The following is a 19126-nucleotide window of genomic DNA, read 5'->3' as shown; positions in this document are numbered from 1 at the left end:
CGTGATTCTCCGAGCGGCGTGTCGCAAAACGCGACACGCCATTTTGGGGGGGTTGGGAGAATCGCGGGAGGTGCGAGAGCGGCCCTCCCGCAATTCTCCCACCTGGCGTGGGAGCGGAGAATTCCACCCGTAGCTTGTTTAATGTAAAATTTAAAACAGACATAATCCAATGTACACAATACTCTGGCATACCAAAACACACTCTGTATATATGTTACCTGATTTCTTACGTGGGCAGAGTCAGCTCCCGAGGTCTTTCTCTGAAGTTGTGCCCTCTAAACGCGTTGGTCAATAAACAATCGTTCTGTGCCTAAGACTCCTTCTATTGTTTCTTGGAAAAGAGAAAAACTGCAACAGGAAGCTTCCACAGCCAGAAATGTGGTAACAACCAGATGAACTGTTCTTTGCGTGCTCTTTGACCTCTGCCATTTTAGACCATTTTCAATCCATATTGGCTAAAATGGCAGAGACAACTTCCCTGTTTTTCTTTGAAACTATGCCTTAAGTCCATTTAAGTCCATCTGAGATGGTATAAATGTCTCATTCGGGGAAAAAAAATCACCTCCAGCAGTGTTGCACTCCTTCAGTACTGCACAGGATTGTCAATTTAGATTTTGTGTACCACAGAGACACAGGCAACATAAAGAGGTCGGGCTGAGGACAGTAACTCAGTGTGTAGAGTTTTAGATGGGTAAATATGCATGTTTTTACTTGATATTGCCACAGCACTGGTTCTGTTGGAACAATCATACTGTGCACGTTCTCGTCTCCATATTACAACATATTACAAAAACAATGTTGAGGTACTAGAGCAGGTGCATAAAAGGAGACAAACAGGAAATGTAGGAAAATCTCAGCATTCCTGGCAGCATTGGTGGAGAGAGAGAGAGTGTAGTAATCCACGGGAGGCAGGAGTTCCGTCACCACACCAATATTTATTTACAATAACGATATTACAGGAGCAGCTACAAACAGTGCTGCTAGCAGTTCAGTCAACTTAAGACTGGCTCACAAAGCCTACACAGGTGATTATATGGGCCCCCTCAATGAGCTATCATTGAGGGAGCTCATACTCCAATTGGCCAACCAATAATGCTAATTGGAGGTCATTACACCCCTCCCCTCCAAGGTCCGAGGACTTCCTGCCAGCTGGCATTCCTCTGAGCTTCTTCCTGCACCTCATGTCTGGGTCTGTCACCTCTGTGTCGTCTGCCGGGTCGTTCTCCAAAGTGGGCGGGGTGTACCTTATAGGTGCCCGTCTTTTCCTTGACGACCTCCTTGGAAGTTGTTGTTCCTCCTCCTTGGGGAGAGGTGTCGCGGCGGCCTCGTCGAGCATGTCCATCTCCGACTCTGATGACTGGATGACGGGGTCTGGAGAAATTGCTCGGGGCTGTGGTGTGGGTATCCTTTCCGTCTGGGCTATCCCAGCTTGAGACGGTCCTGCTTCGCCTGCCTCCAGGTGTGGTTCCACTGCCCTTATTTGGTCCAGGTGTTTCTTCAGCACCTTACCTCCTCTTGAAACCTCATAGGATATGGGCCCTGTTTGGGACTCTACCATGCCTTTGACCCATGTTGGTCCATTCCCACAATTCTTGACCCAAACCGGTGCCCCCACCTGGAAATGTCTCTGCTGCCAACTATTATCATGCCCCCTGCGTTGGGCCTCCTGTTGTTTCTCCACTTTCCCCGTTAAATCTGGGAAAAGGAGACTCAGCCTCGTTCACAGCCGCCTTCCCATTAAGAGTTCAGCTGGCAGTATGCCCGTTGTGGAATGCGGTGTGGTCCTGTAATCAAACAGCCAGCTGGAGAGCTTTGTGCCTATTGACGCTGCCGGCTGCTTCTTGAGTCCCGCTTTAAGTGTCTGGACTGCTCTCTCTGCCAGGCCGTTGGACGCTGGATGGTAAGGGGCCATTTTGATGTGACGGACTGCGTTTTCCTTCAGGAATTTTCCGAATTCCCCACTTGTGAATGCCGTTCCGTTGTCCGACACCAATACCTCCGGAAGTCCATGTGTTGCAAACGAGGCCCTGAGCTTTTCAGTTGTCGATTCTGTGCTTGCCACGTTTACACGGTGGACGTCCAACCATTTGGAGTGGGCGTCCACTATCACCAAAAACATTGAGCCCATGAAAGGGCCGGTGTGGTCAATATGCAGGCGGGTTCATGGTCTGCCTGGCCATTCCCACGGGTGCAATGGCGCCGCTGGTGACACTCTTTGCCCTTGTTGGCACTCCTGGCACCGATGTACCAAGGCTGCTATGTCTGTGTCCAAACCTGGCCACCAAACGTAGCTTCGAGCTAGCATCTTCATTTTAGACACCCCTGGGTGTCCGTGATGTAACTTGGTTAAGATTGCCTGACGGCCCTGAGCTAGGACAATTACCCGGGCTCCCCATAATAGGATACCGTCTTCTACGGTTATTTGGTCCCTTCTGCTCCAATATGGGTGCACCTGGGGCTCCACTGGTCTTTCCAGTTCCCCTGTTAGCAGTAAATGCTTCATCTTGGCTAAAACTGGGTCTTTTTGCGTCCACAACCGAATATGTTGTGCATCTACTGGTAGGGTGTCCAAAAAATTTAGAGTCATTACTGTCTCCTCTACTTTTGGTATTTGCGGCAGAGTGTCCGGGAGGGGAAGTCTGCTCAAAGCATCTGCATTTGCTACTCGCGTTCCCGGTCTGTGCTTCAGAACATATCTATACACCGCCAGCAGCAACGCCCAGCGTTGGATTCTAGCTGATGCAATCAGGGGTATTGACTTGTCTTTTTTTAATAACCCTAATAACGGCTTATGGTCCGTCACTATGGTGAATTTATAATTGGGGGAAGGGTAAATACAATGCTGTCAGACAAGAATTGAAGTGTAGAAGTTGGGAACATAGGCTGTCAGGGAAGGACACAAGTGAAATGTGGAACTTGTTCAAGGAACAGGTACTGCGTGTCTTTGATATGTATGTCCCTGTCAGGCAGGGAAGAGATGGTCGAGTGAGGGAACCATGGTTGACAAGAGAGGTTGAATGTCTTGTTAAGAGGAAGAAGGAGACTTATGTAAGGCTGAAGGAACAAGGCTCAGACAGGGTACTGGAGGGATACAAGATAGCCAGGAGGGAACTGACGAAAGGGATTAGGAGAGCTAAGAGAGGGCATGAAAAATCTTTGGCAGGTAGGATCAAGGAAAACCCCAAGGCCTTTTACACATATGTGAGAAATATGAGAATGACTAGAGCGAGGGTAGGTCCGATCAAGGACAGTAGCGGGAGATTGTATTTTGAGTCTGAAGAGATAGGAGAGGTCTTGAACAAGTATTTTTCTTCAGTATTTACAAACGAGAGGGGCCATATTGTTGGAGAGGACAATGTGAAACAGACTGATAAGCTCGAGTAGATACTTGTCAGGAAGGAAGATGTGTTGCGCGTTTTGAAAAACTTGAGGATAGACAAGTCCCCCGGGCCTGACGGGATATATCCAAGGATTCTATGGGAAGCAAGAAATTAGAATTAGAATTAGAACAGTATTAGAACAGTACAGCACAGAACAGGCCCTTCGGCCCTCAATGTTGTGCCGAGCAATGATCACCCTACTCAAACCCGCGTATCCACCCGATACCAGTAATCCAACAACCCCCATTAACTTTATTATTTTTTAGGACACTAAGGGCAATTTAGCCTGGCCAATCCACCTAACCCGCACATCTTTGGACTGTGGGAGGAAACCGGAGCACCCGGAGGAAACCCACGCACACACGGGGAGGACGTGCAGACTCCGCACAGACAGTGACCCAGCCGGGAATCGAACCTGGGACCCTGGAGCTGTGAAGCATTTATGCTAACCACCATGCTACCGTGCTGCCCATGAAATGAAATTGCAGAGCCGTTGGCAATGATCTTTTCGTCCTCAGGGGTGGTACCAGAGGATTGGAGAGTGGCGAATGTCATGCCCCTGTTCAAAAAAGGGAATAGGGATAACCCTGGGAATTACAGGCCAGTTAGTCTTACTTCGGTGGTAGGCAAAGTAATGGAAAGGGTACTGAGGGATAGGATTTCTGAGCATCTGGAAAGGAACTGCTTGATTAGGGATAGTCAGCACGGATATGTGAGGGGTAGGTCTTGCCTTACAAGTGTTATTGACTTCTTTGAGGAGGTGACCAAGCATGTGGATGAAGGTAAAGCAGTGGATGTAGTGTACATGGATTTTAGTAAGGCATTTGATAAGGTTCCCCATTGTAGGCTTGTGCAGAAAGTAAGGAGGCATGGGATAGTGGGAAATTTGGCCAGTTGGATAACAAACTGGCTAACCGATAGAAGACAGAGAGTGGTGGTGGATGGCAAATATTCAGCCTGGAGCCCAGTTATCAGTGGTGTACCGCAGGGATCAGTTCTGGGTCCTCTGCTGTTTGTGATTTTCATTAATGACTTGGATGAGGGAGTTGAAGGGTGGGTCAGTAAATTTGCAGATGATACGAAGATTGGTGGAGTTGTGGATAGTGAGGAGGGCTGTTGTCGGCTTCAAAGAGACATAGATAGAATGCAGAGCTGGGCTGAGAAGTGGCAGATGGAGTTTAACCCTGACAAGTGTGAGGTTGTCCATTTTGGAAGGACAAATATGAATGCGGAATACAGGGTTAACGGTAGGGTTCTTGGCAATGTGGAGGAGCAAAGAGATCTTGGGGTCTATGTTCATAGATCTTTGAAAGTTGCCACTCAAGTGGATAGAGCTGTGAAGAAGGCCTATGGTGTGCTAGCGTTCATTAGCAGAGGAATTGAATTTAAGAGCCGTGAGGTGATGATGCAGCTGTATAAAACCTTGGTCAGGCCACATTTGGAGTACTGTGTGCAGTTCTGGTCGCCTCATTTTAGGAAGGATGTGGAAGCTTTGGAAAAGGTGCAAAGGAGATTTACCAGGATGTTGCCTGGAATGGAGAGTAGGTCATACGAGGAAAGGTTGAGGGTGCTAGGCATTTTCTCATTAGAACGGAGAAGGATGAGGGGCGACTTGATAGAGGTTCATAAGATGATTAGGAGAATAGATAGAGTAGACAGTCAGAGACTTTTTCCCCGGTGGAACACACCATTACAAGAGGACATAAATTTAAGATAAATGGTGGAAGATATAGAGGGGATGTCAGAGGTAGGTTCTTTACCCAGAGAGTAGTGGGGGCATGGAATGCACTGCCTGTGGAAGTAGTTGAGTCGGAAACATTCGGGACCTTCAAGCGGCTATTGTATAGGTACATGGATTTGGGTAGAATAATGGAGTGTAGGTTAACTTCTTAAGAGCAGCACGGTAGCATTGTGGATAGCACAATTGCTTCACAGCTCCAGGGTCCCAAGTTCGATTTCGACTTGGGTCACTGTCTGTGTGGAGTCTGCACATCCTCCCCGTGTGTGCGTGGGTTTCCTCCGGGTACTCCGGTTTCCTCCCACAGTCCAAAGATGTGCAGGTTGGGTGGATTGGCTGTGAAAAATTGTCCAAAATTCTTTGATTAACCAAGGACAAAAGTTCGGCGCAACATCGTGGGTCGAAGGGCCTGTTCTGTGCTGTATTTTTCTCTTTTCTCTCTCTAACCGCCAGCAGCAACGCCCAGCGTTGGATTCTAGCTGATGCAATCAGGGGTATTGACTTGTCTTTTTTTAATAACCCTAATAACGGCTTATGGTCCGTCACGATGGTGAATTTCCGCCCATACAGATACTGGTGAAATTTTTTTACTGCGAATATCACCGCCAGTCCTTCCTTCTCGATTTGGGCGTACTTCCTCTCAGCCAATCGCCAAGGTCCTCGAAGCATAGGCTATTGGCCGTTCTTCCCCATTCCTTCCTCTATGGGCTAAGACGGCTCCTACCCCGTAGGGGGATGCATCACAAGTGACCACCAACTCCTTCCTTGGGTCATAATGCTCTGGGACATTTTCGGATGACAGCTGTTCCTTAATGTCCCCAAATGCTCGGTTTTGGCGGGCGGACCATTTCCATTCTTGCCCCTTTTTTAGTAGCTGGTGGAGGGGTTCTAGGATGGACGCCCTATTTTCAATAAATTTTCCATAATGGGTTACCAACCCTAGAAATGATCGTAACTCCTGGACCATGGTGTGAGCTGGGGCTTCTTTTATTGCCCTTACTCTGTCTTCTAATGGGTGTAAGCCTGACTCGTCTACTTTATATCCCAGGTACGTCACTTGTGGGGCCAGAAAAACACATTTTTCCCTTTTTAGCCGTACGCCTGCCTTTGCGAAACGCCTGAGCACTTCCTCCAGGTTCCTTAAGTGTTCCCTGTTTGTCCTACCCGTGATTAAGACATCGTCCAAATAAATCGCCACCTGCGGTAGTCCCTGCAGAATATTTTCCATCGTACGCTGGAATATAGCGCAGGTTGATGACACTTCGAAAGGTAGCCTAGTATAACGAAAAAGGCCCTTCAGGGTGTTGATCGTAGCGAACTTCTGGGAGCCCTTGTCCAGTTTTAACTGCAGGTAGGCGTGGCTCATGTTCAGTTTCGTGAACAAAAGCCCACCTGCCAATTTGGCATATAGGTCGTCTATTTTCGGGATTGGGTATTTGTCCAGCAGTGCGTATTTGTTTACTGTCTGTTTGAAATCTCCACAGAGACGTATTGAGCCGTCTGGCTTCAAAATTGATACCACCGACGCTGCCCATTCCAAGAACTGTACTGGTCTGATAATGCCGTCGCGCCGTAACCTTTCTATTTCGTCATCTACTTTCTTCCTTAATGCAAATGGTACCGGCCTGGCCTTACAAAATTTCGAAAGGGCTTCTGGGTCCACGTGCAAAGTTGCTTTGGCACCTATGATTTCCCCCAAACCTTCCTGGAAGACCTCCGGGTATTTTTGGAGTACTCCACTCAACTGCCCGCTTCCACTCTGGAAAATTTTCATCCAATCTAATTTTAGGTCTTTCAGCCAGTCCCGTCCAATTAAGCTCGGTCCGGAGCCCTCTACTATAGTCAACGGTAATCTGAGCAATTGTTTCTCATATTCCACGGGTACATGAGTCGTGCCTAGAATTTCCAGGGGTTCCCCCGCGTAGGTTTTAAGTTTCGTCAATGTTTTTGTTAGGGTCAGTGGCTGGAGTCCATCTTTGATTTTTCTAAATGCTGCCACTCCCATTACTGATACGGCCGCACCCGTGTCTATTTACATTATTGTCAGCTGCCCATTCACCCGTGGGGTAATCCTAATGGGTTCTGCTTTCTTCGTTGCAATATTATATAATTGTTCCCCTTCGTAGGAGGATGGGGCGTCTAGGTTGTGTACGTCCCTGCGACCCCACCTGCTATTCCTATTTTGCCACCTCCTTCTAGGGTTTCTGTCGTTGTTACCCCACTCTGTCTGGTGCCAGAAACGCTCCTTCTCTGTTGGGGGAGCCTCAGCCGGTACTTCCCTCTGTCTCCAGTTAGTCCTGGCAGACTTGGGGGCAGTTCTGGGGTTTTCCTTTTTCCCTCTATTCCTCAGGTTTTTCCTGAGAGCGGCTATCTGGTAGCAGGACCCGTTGTGGTAGTCCCTCTCACAGGTATCTACCTCCATTGGCATGCCCTGTAGTTCCTGCGCCCCACTTGCTGCCTTTTCTAGGGACAGTGCGAGCTGTAATGCCTGCCTGCAGTCTAGCTCCGTTTCCGCCAACAGGCGTTTCTGTATTGTGAGGTCGTTTATACCACACACTAACCGGTCCCGAAGCATTTCATTTAGCGTCGGGCCGAACTCACATATTTCTGCCAGCCTTCTCAGGCGGGTCAAGAAATTCGTGACTGACTCCCTGTCTTCCCGCTTTGCTGTGTAGAATCTGTACCTACGCAAAATGAGGGGTGGTTTTGGGTCGTAGTGCTCTTTCACCAATTCCGTTACTTCTTGGAAAGTTTTCGTGTTCGGCGCATCGGGATAAGTCAGACTACGTATAATGGCGAAAGCTGAGGTTCCGCACGCCGACAGCAGGATAAGCCATCTCCTTTCGTCCGTCAGTATACCATTTGCCCGGAAGAAGTAACACATTCTCTCCACATACTGGGACCAGTCCTCAATAGCCGGGTCGAATGCCTCTAACCTCCCAAAAAACGGCATTTTTTAAATGTCAAGGCTTACCCTCCGAGTGCGGCAGCTGGTCTCCGCAAAATTCTTAGTTTACCTCGTCGCCACTGTAGTAATCCACGGGAGGCAGGAGTTCCGTCACCACACCAATATTTATTTACAATAACGATATTACAGGAGCAGCTACAAACAGTGCTGCTAGCAGTCCAGTCAACTTAAGACTGGCTCACAAAGCATACACAGGTGATTATATGGGCCCCCTCAATGAGCTATCATTGAGGGAGCTCATACTCCAATTGGCCAACCAATAAAGCCAATTGGAGTTCATTACAGAGAGACAGTTAACATTTCGAGTCCATATGACTCTACTACAGAGGACTTTGAAGGGTCGGCATGGTGACACAGTGGTTAGCACTATTGCCTGACAGCACCAGGAACCCGGGTTCGATTCCAGCCTTGGATGTCTGTCTGTGTGGATCATAGAATTTACAGTGCAGAAGGAGGCCATTCGGCCCATTGAGTCTGCACCAGCTCTGGAAAGAGCACCCTACCCAAGGTCAACACCTCCACCCTATCCCCATAACCCAGTAACCCCACCCAACACTAAGGGCAATTTTGGACACTAAGGGTAATTTATCATGGCCAATCCACCTAACCTGCACATCTTTGGACTGTGGGAGAAAACCGGAACACCCGGAGGAAACCCACGCACACACGGGGAGGATGTGCAGACGCTGCACAGACAGTGACCCAGGCCAGAATTGAACCTGGGACCCTGGAGCTGTGAAGCAATTGTGCTATCCACAATGCTACAATGCTGAGTTTGTACATTCTCCCCGTGTCTGTGTGGGTTATCTCTGGGTGCTCCAGTTTCCTCCCACAGTCCAAAGATGTGTAGGATAGGAGGATTTACCATATTAAGTTGCCTCTTGGTCCACAAAGCTTGGGTGTCACAAAGACTTGCAGGTTAGGTGGGCGTACGGGGATAGGATGGGAAATGGATCTGAATAGGGTGCTCCTTCGGAGGGTCGGTGCAGACTCAATGAGCTAAATGGCCTCCTTCTGTACTATAGGGTGTAATATCCCGTACGGGATTTACGGGGTGGGAATGATTGTCTCTGCCTTCCTCGTGGAGTATCAGCTCCTCAGCTGCGGGACAGGTAACTTCTTTGAGTCTTGTATAAAAGGTCGGCCAACAAGAGATCCAATAGGGATCCACCGGGAAGTATATATATCGTATTGTAAATGAATCAAAGTTTGTTATTTCACTTAGTGTGGACTCCCCCGAGTTCTTACTAAATAAGGAGGCTGTGGATTCTATGAAACAGGACATATAAACATACACATATAGGAGCAGGATTGGGTCACTTGGCCCTTAGAGCCTGATTTGCCATTCAATAAGATCATAACTGACCTGTTTGTAATCTCTATTCCATATTATTGTGGGCAGCACAGTAGTGGTTAGCACAATTGCTTCACAGCTCCAGGATCCCAGGTTTGATGCCGGGCTTGGGTCACTGTCTATGTGGAGTCTGCACGTTCTCCCAGTGTGTGCGTGGGTTTCCTCCGGGTGCTCCGGTTTCCTCCCACAATCCAAAGATGTGCGGGTTAGGTGGATTGGCCATGCTAATTTGCCCTTAGTGTTGGGTGGGGTTACAGGGTTATGGGGATAGGGTGGTGGTGTGCGGTTGGGTAAGGTGCTCTTTCCAAGAGCCGGTGCAGACTCGACGGGCTGAATGGCCTCCTTCTGCACTGTAAATTCTATGAACTTACATTTACCCCTGATGACCTTTCATCCCCTCATCATAAATCTATACACCTATGCCTTTAAAATATTCAGACTCTGCTTCCAACGCCCTTTGAGGGAGAGAGTTCCAAAAATTCATGACCTTCTGAGAGAAAATATTTTTCCTCGTCTCTGTTCGAAATGGGTGATACTTCGTTTTTAAAAAATGGACCCGAGTATTCGATTCTCCCACAAGAGGAAACATCTTCTCCATATCAACCTGTCAAGACTCCTCAGGATCTGACAAGTATTACTCGGGGAGAAACCTCTTTATAAAGTATTTGGTTAGAATATGGAGCTCACTACTATAAGGAGTCATTGAGGTGACTAGCTTAGAGGTATTTAAGGGAAAGCTGGGCATGAAGGAGAATGGAATAATAGAACCCTATTAAAAGGGGAGGAGGAAACTTATGTGAAGCATAAACACCATAGGCCCGATGGACTGAATGGCCTATGTCTGTGGTGTGCATTCTATGTAAAAATCACTGGGGAACCCTTTCACTGGAGTTTAAATAGCAGAATCTCAGTTAATTTCCAAAGTCAGCTGTCCTTGACCAGGGGCCTCACTGGAATGGACTTTAACTACAAGAACCCAGAAAGAAGGTTAAAATCGTACTGCAAACAATAAGAACAATTTCTTAATCTGTCCATACAAAGTTTCTTATTTAGTTTTAATGGAGGGGCTTAACCTATTTCAATTAAACTTTCCAACATCTCAAGAGCAGAATGGAATAAGGAAACCTGAGTAGGACTGGGATTGGTGTCCATGGGGAAGTATTTGCTCGAGCAGTTGGAGAGGGTTTGAACTAAAATGGCAAGGGGATGTGAACAACTACAGGGAGTCAAAGGAAGGGGAATCACAGACAAAAGCAAAAGACAGAAAGAGGAATACGAAAAGTGACAGGCAGAGAAACCAAGGGCCAGATCCAAACAGGGCCACAGTGCAAAATAGTGGGAATGGGACAAGTAATGTAAAAAAGCCAAGCTTCAGGAACTAAGGAACAGAAGTAGGCAATTCAGCCCCTCGAGCCTGCTCCGCCATTCAATGAGATCATGCTTGATCAGTGGTCTAACTCTATGGGGGCGATTCTCCGCCCCCTACGACGGGTCGGAGAATAGCGGGAGGGCCTTCCCGACATTTTTCCCGACCTCCCGCTATTCTCCCCCCCCCCCCCCCAACGACCGCCCCACGACACGAATCGCTGCTCGCCGTTTTCTACGGCGAGCAGCGATTCTCCCCTAGCCGATGGGCCGATTTCCCAGGCCTTTACGGCCGTTGTCACGAACTCCAACACACCTGCTCTCACAGTTCATGAAAACGGCCGCAAAGTGCCGTTCTGGAGAACCATGCCACCGATTGGCACGGCCGCACCACGGCCGTGCCAAGGGTGGCATGGGCCCGCGATCGGTGCCCACCGATCACGGACAGCGGGTCCGAACCCCGTGCACTCTTTGTTCCTCCGCCGCCCCGCTGGATCAGTCCGCAAGGCGGCTGAGGGGCATAACGGCCCGCGCATGCGCGGGTTTCACGCATATGCGTGATGACATCATCCGTGCATGCGCGGATTGGAGCCGTCCAATCCGTGCATGCGCGGCTGACGTCATCATTTGCATCAGCCGCCGTTAACCTTGGCGCGCGGGCTTAGCGAAGTTCGCTAAATTCGGCATTCGAGGTTCACGGGGCCCCGCTGCTAGCCCCGACCGGGGAGCAGAATCGGGTCCCGGGAGGGGGCGCGGAGGCTGCCGTGAAACACGGCCAGTTTCACGGCAGCCTTCACTATATACCTGCCTTTGGCCCAGATCCCTTAATATCTTTGTTTAGCAAATATTTATCTATCTCAAATTTAAAATTAAAAACTTAGTACATAGAACATACAGTGCAGAAGAAGGCCATTCGGCCCATCAAGTCTGCATCGATCCACTTAAGCCCTCACTTCCACCTTATCCCTGTAACCCAATAATGCCTCCTAACTTTTTTGGTCACTAATGGAAATTTGTCATGGCCAATCCATCTAACCTGCACGTCTTTGGACTGTGGGAGGAAACCGGAGCACCCAGAGGAAACCCATGCAGACACAGGGAGAACGTGCAGACTCCGCACAGACAGCAACCCAGCGGGGAATCAAATCTGGGACTCTGGCACTGTGAAGCCACAGTGCTATCCACTTGTGCTACCGTGCTGCCCACTGATCTAGCTTCAATTACCGTTTGTGGAAGAGGGTTCTAAACCTCTACCACAAAGGGTTGTGAATCTATGGAATTCCTTGCCCAGTGAAGCAGTTGAGGCTCCTTCATTAAATGTTTTTAAGATAAAGATAGATCGTTTTTTAACGAATAAAGGGATTAAGGGTTATGGTGTTCAGGCCGGAAAGTGGAGCTGAGTCCATAAAAGAACAGCCATGATCTCATTGGATGGCAGAGCAGGCTCGAGGGGCCAGATGGCCTACTCCTGCTCCTAGTCCTTATGTCTGGCCCTAATTTTTAGACTATTGTAAAGCTGCAGTATAACTTCTCCATCTTTATACTCCAGTGCTCTATATATAAAGGCTGGCATTCTATTAGCCTTCTCGATTACTTTCTGCACTTGTTCTTGGCATTTTGTCTTTTAAATTTAGAGTATCCAATTCATTTTTTCCAATTAATGGGCAATTTAGCATGGTCAATCCATCTAACCTGCACATCTTTGGGTTGTGGGGGCAAAACCCACACAAACATGGGGAGAATGTGCAAACTCCACATGGACAGTGACCCAGAGCCAGGATTCGAACCTGGGACCTCGGCGTGTGAGGCAGCAGTGCTTTCCACTGCACCACCGTGCTGTCCCGCTCTTGGCATTTTTAAGATCTATGCACCTGAACTCCCAGGTCTCTTTGGAATTCCACTGAATTTAGCTTCATACCATCTAGGAAGTACTCTGATCTATCCGTTTTTGGGCCAAAATAAATAACCTCTCACTTTCTCACATTGAAATCCATCTGCCACAGTTTTGCCCATTTACCTAGTCTATCAATATCCCTCTGTAAATTTATGCTGTCATCTACACAGTCTACAAAGCCATGCAACTTTATGCAAATTTGGACATGTGACTTTTTAGACCATTATCCAAGTTGTTAATCAATAATGTGAACAATTGAACCATAACACAGATCTCTGTGGGACACCACTAGTCACATTCTGCCAATAATTTGAGTACTTAACCCATTATCTCTACTTCCTGTCACCTGCCACTCAACCAATTTCCCAGCCATGTCAGTAATTTGTCCTCAAATCCGTGGGGCTTCTACCTTAGTTAAGAGTCTCTTATGTGGGACTTTATCAGATGCCTTCTGGAAGTCCATATGAACAACATCCATAGACATTCCCCTGTCCACTACCTTAGTCACCTCTTCAAAAAAGTCAATGAGGTTTGTCAGGCATGACCTACCTGTCATGAATCCATGCTGGCTCTCCCTGATTAACTGAAAATGTTCAAGTTGTTTAGTTACGCTATCCTTGATTATAGACTCCAGCAATTAGCACAGTGGGCTAAATAGCTTGCTTGTAATGTAGAACAAGTCAGCAGCGTGGGTTCAATTCCTGTACTGGCCTCCCCGAACAGGCGCCGGAATGTGGCGATTAGGGGCTTTTCACAGTAACTTCATTGAAGTGTACATGTGACAATAAGTGATTATTATTATTGTTACCACCGATGTTAGGTTAACTGGTTTGTAATTCTCTGACTTTCCTCTTTCATCCTTCTGAAAAGGCAGAGTGACATGAGCAATGTTCTAATCCAGAGGGATGACTCCTGAACCTAGGGAAGATTATAGTTAAGTCATCTACAATATTCTCCTCGACCTCCTCTAACACCCACAAATGGAAACCATCTGGTCCTGGGGGTTTGTCACTCTTTAGTTTCATTAATTCCCTCATTATCAATATTTTGCTTCCATTAATTATATTTAGTCCTTTCCCCGATCCACTATTAATGCCCTCAGGACATCCAACAAGCTATCCCTCCTTTCCACTGTAAATACTGAGGTAAAGTAATTGCTCAACATGTCTACCATTTCCCCATAGTCACCGATAATATCCCTACTTTCAGTCTTTAATGCTCTTCAACTTTCTCTTTATATAACTATAAAATATCTTTGGACTGATTTGATCACCCTTGCAAGCTTCCTTTCATGATCCCATTATAAGCTGCTTTGTGGCCCTTTGCTGGTCTTTGTATCTTTACCATTCATGTGCTGTTTTTTACATTTGTGTCAGCCCTTCCTTTTAGTTTTATGCTGCCCCTATCTCTTTCGTTGCCCATGGTTGTTCTTCTGTGAAATGGAGCTTTTCCCTCTCAGGGGTATAAACTGGTTCTGTATTGCATTTGTTTCTTTAAAGATCTACCACTGTTCTTCAGCTGTTTTACCCATTCTCAGATGTTCCCAGATTACTGTGGACGGTCTCCATCTCATCTCATTAAAGTCGGCCTGACCTAAATCCAAAATTTTAGTAGCTGATTTGTGTTTTTCACTATCAAACATTACATAGAACATAGAACAGTACAGCACAGCCCACGATGTTGTGCCAACCATTTATCCCAATCTAAGGTCAGCCTAACTGTTATGGGCCAGGGTTTAGAGAATCCCAGTGTATCATGGAGTTCACCTGACCCACAACTTTTAATAGATTGTGGTATGGAGAGCACATGGCCCACTCTACAGGTGTGGTACAGCAGAAATAGAAAAGTATTTTTAAAAACAAAACAGTGTTTATTCTATGAACTCAAGTTAACCGTTTTAAAACATACAGTGAACATCTTAGCAACCATAACTTCAAATATAACCCCCAAAGAATACAACACTAAGTAATATGTAAGCTGTCCTTTTAACATCCAGAAGACATTTTAAAAAACCGTTAAACAGAAGCACATTAGGTTTACATTCACTACTGAGAACATTTATAATTCTGAATTCACCAAATGATCAAGAGATAGTCTTTTGATGGCAGAGAGAACAGCAGTACCCCTGGTTGGTCTGGCTTCAGCTCCAGCATGAAAACAAAATGAAAACACACCCTGCAGCAAACAACCCAGCTCCACCTACTCTCTGACATCACAGTAGTAAACACCCATTTCTTAAAGGCACTCTCACTACAGATATTTATATACACACCCATTTATAAACACCCATTTTTTAAAGGTACTCTCACATGACACTGACCTAAACCCCATTAATTTACTGCTGTCCATGTGCCTGTCCAAGAGTTGCTTAAATGTCCCTAATGACTCAGACTCCACCACCTCTGCTGGCAGTGCAGTCCACACACCCACTACTCTCTGTGTAAAGAACCTACCTCTGACATCTCCCCTATACCTTCCTCCAATCACCTTAAAACTATGTCCACTTGTAACAGCCATTTCCGCCCTGGGGAAAAGTTCCTAGCTATCCACTCTATCCATGCCTCTCATCACCTTGTACACCTCTATCAAGTCACCTCCCTTCCTTCTTCGCTCCAGTGAGAAAAGCCCTAGCTCCTTCAATCTTTCTTCATAAGACATGCCCTCCATTCAGGCAGCATCCTGGTAAATCTCCTCTATATCCTCTCCAATGCACCACATCCTTCTTATAATGAGGCGACCAGAACTGGACAGAATATTCCAAGTGTGGTCTAACTAGGGTTTTATAAAGCTGCAGCAAAACCTCGTGGTTCTTAACTCAATCCCCTTGTTAATGAAAGCCAACGCACCATAGGCCTTCTTAACAACCCTATTATCCTGGGTGGCAACTTTGAGGGATCTATGAAAGTGGACTCCAAGATCCCTCTGTTCCTCCACCATTCCAAGAATGCTGCCTTTAACCCTGTATTCAGCATTCAAATTCGACCTTCCAAAATGAATCCCTTCAGATTTATCGAGGTTGACTCTATCTGCCACTTCTCAGCCCAGCTCTGCATCCTGTCAATGTCCTGTTGTAACCTGCAACAACCCTCAACACTATCTACAACTCCCCCAACCTTCATGTCATTGGCAAACGTACTAACCCACGCCCTTCCACTTCCTCATCCAAGTCATTTATAAAAACCACAAAGAGCAGAGGTCCCAGAATAGATCCCTGTGGGACACCACTGGACACGGACCTCCAGGTGGAATACTTTCCATCCACTACCACTCAGTGTCTTCTTTCAGCCAGCCAATTCTGTATCCAGACAGCCAAATTTCCCTGTATCCCGTGCCCCCTATCTTTCTGAATGAGCCTACCATGGGGAACCCTATCAAATGCCTTACTGAAATCCATATACACCACATCCACTGCCCAAGCTTCATCAATGTGTCTCGTCACATTCTCAAAGAATTCAATGAGGCTTGTGAGGCATGACTTGCCCCTCCCAAAGCCATGCTGACTGTCGTTTATCAAAGATACATTTAACTTTAATTATATTTAACTCGATCATGTTATGATCACTATTTGATAAATGTTTAAGCGCAATTAGGTTACTAATTAAATCTGACTCATTAGTCAATCCAAATTACTTGTCACCTTGTTGCATCCAGGACATTTTGCTGTAGGAAATTATCCCTGACACACTCCAGAAAATAGAGTATGAGAGTAAACCTATGGGGGTACATAAAACTGACTGTAAACGTTTCTGTAGTTGGTGAAGAGAAAAAGATTGGTGAAGATAAATGTAAGTCTCTTACAGTCAGAAACAGTGAGCCGTTTATAATGGGGAGCAAAGAAATGGCTGAGCAACTATATACAAACTTTGCTTCTGTCTTCACAACGAAGGACACAAATAGCATACCAGAAATGTCAGGGAAACAGGGTTTAGTGAGAGGGAGGGACTGAAGGAAATCAGCATTAATAGAGAAATGGTATTGGGAAATTGTTGGGATTGAAGGCTGAGAAATCCCCAGGGCCAGATGGTCTACATCCCAGAGTACTGAAGAAAGTTGTCTGGTCATAGTGGATTCATTGCTGGTCATTTTCCAAGATTCTATAGACTCTGGAACAGTTTCTACAGATTGGAGGGTTGCTAATGTAACCCCACTATTTAAAAAGGTAGGTTGAGAGAAAACAGGGAATTATAGACCAGTAAGCCTGACATCAGTAGTGGGGAAAATTCCAGAATCCATTATCAAAGATTTTATAGCAGAACACTTAGAAAACAGTGGATTGGACAGAGTCAACATGGATTTCTGAAAGGGAAATCATACTTGACAAATCTACTGGAATTCTTTGAGGATGTAACTAATAGAGTTGACAAAAGGGAGTCAGTGGATGTGGTATATTTGGACTCTCAGAAGGCTTTTGACAAAGTCCCACATAACAGATTTACCTGTTAAATTAAAGCACATGGGATTTGGGATAGTGTATTGAGAGGGATAGAAAATTGGTTGGCAGACAGGAAGCAAAGAGTAGGAATAAACGGGTCTTTTAACGGGAATGTAAAACGAGACTGGGTGCCCTTGTACATGGCCACGTTGTGCCATGGTGAGCTGCTCTTCGGGCGCAGTGTGGCCATTGGATCGCACCCTGTATGTTTTGAAGAAGCAGTTCGATATAGCACTTGGGCGAAGGGAATCAAAGGATATGGGGGAAGGCGGAATCAGGTTATTGAGTTGGATAATCAGCCATGATCATAATGAATGGTGGAGCAGGCTCAAATGGCTGAATGGCCACCTCCTGCTCCTACTATCTATGTTTATATGTTTCTATAACATGCCTGAACACTATACAGCATCATGCTACCCATGTAGTACTCGAAGATAGTTGTATGCTGGGGCAATCCAACTACCCCCTTCTTTAGCCTAAGTTTGGCAAAGATCCTTTTCAAATAGAAACTGTCGAAAGTTCAAAAACTAAACAAACCCTGAGGCAGAGTCTAATCATTTGTTTTTGCAGTTAAACATTATGACAGACGCTTTACCACAGCCCAGAAGAGAGGCAGTGGTGTAGTGGTATTGTCACTGTCCCTGTAATCCAGAGACAATGCACTGGCTGCTTGGGTTAAAGTCCCACCACGGCAGATGGTGAAATTTTGATTCAAATAAAATCTGTAATTTTAAAAAGTCTAATGATATCCATGAAACATTGTTGATTGGAGTACAAACCAATCTGGTTCATTGATGTCCTTCAGGGAAGGAAATTTGCCGTCTTTACCCGACCTGGCCTCCATGTGACTCCACAGCAATGCGGTTGACTCTTAAAATGCCTTCTGAAATACATTCAGTTCAAGGGCAATTAGGGGTGGCCAATCAATGTTGGCAACACCCACATCCCCTGAATGAATAAAGCCAAAATGCTGAATTCCTCTAAACAGCAATATTCTCTTTTTCAATTAGGTGAACTTCATCCTGTTCATCTCCATCATCCAGATTCTCATCCAGAAAGTGTATTCATCTGACAGCAAAGGAAGCGAGTATCGGCAATACCTGTAAGTACTGTGAGTGCGTCCCCTAATCCATATCACATCTGACCTCAGGGTTCAGTTTGTGCTCCTTCCATTGACTCTCAGCTAGTAATTGTTTCCAGAACATGAATCCTTTCTTCCAATCTTTTCAACATTTGGTGCTCACACTTTGAACACTTTCTGACCTTAAACAGTACATGGGGTGGGGGGAAAGGATTTCTATCTTTAACACAAGTACACTACATGATTTTGCACCAATAAAAAAAAAACATCCTGGGGGTTACCATTGATCAGAAACTGACGTGGACGAGCCACATTAATACTGCGGCTACCAGGCAGGTCAAGGCGAGTAACTCACCTCCTGACTTGCCAAAGCCTGTCCACCATCTACAAGGAGTGTAATGGAATACTCTCCACTTGCCTGGATGAGTGCAGCTCCAATAACACTCAAGAAGCTTGACACCATCCAGGACAAAGTAGCCCACTTGATTGCTCCTCCTTCTACAAACATTCAAACCCTCCACCACCGACGAAGAGTGGCAGCCATGTGAACCATCTACAAGATGCACTGCAGTAACTCACCAAGGTTCCTTCGACAGCACCTTCCAAACCCATGACCACTACCATCTAGAAGAACAAGAGCAGCAGATACCTGGGAACCTTATCACCTGGAGATTCGCCTCCACGTCAATCACCATCCTGACTTGGAAATATATCACTGCTTCTTCACTGTCGCTGGGACAAAATCCTGGAACTCCCTTCCTAACTGCACAGTGGGTGTACCTACACCTGAAGACTGCAGCGGTTCAAGAAGGCAGGTGGCCACCACCTTCTGGCAGATCCTTTCCCGGGGTCCACCATCTGGTCAGATCCTGGGCTGACCTTTGGTAAAATAAGTGGAACTGTCCCAGGACCAA

At 46.5% G+C, this 19126-nt stretch overlaps 1 protein-coding gene across 1 annotated transcript in view; it reads left to right on the top strand.

Moving 5' to 3' along the window:
* Positions 1 to 19126, top strand: part of LOC119954548 (vasoactive intestinal polypeptide receptor-like) — a 284628-nt gene that overhangs the window by 251596 nt on the left and 13906 nt on the right. Inside the window, exon 10 of the mRNA XM_038779875.1 lies at positions 18142 to 18233. Within this exon, the coding sequence (XP_038635803.1) occupies positions 18142 to 18233 (92 nt within the window). The remainder of the gene's footprint in view (positions 1 to 18141; positions 18234 to 19126) is intronic.

The sequence above is a fragment of the Scyliorhinus canicula genome, chromosome 19, assembly GCF_902713615.1.
Source record: "Scyliorhinus canicula chromosome 19, sScyCan1.1, whole genome shotgun sequence".
Lineage (NCBI taxonomy): Eukaryota > Metazoa > Chordata > Chondrichthyes > Carcharhiniformes > Scyliorhinidae > Scyliorhinus > Scyliorhinus canicula.
The sequence above is the reverse complement of the archived record's forward strand: the minus strand, read 5'-3'. Positions and strand labels throughout refer to the sequence as shown.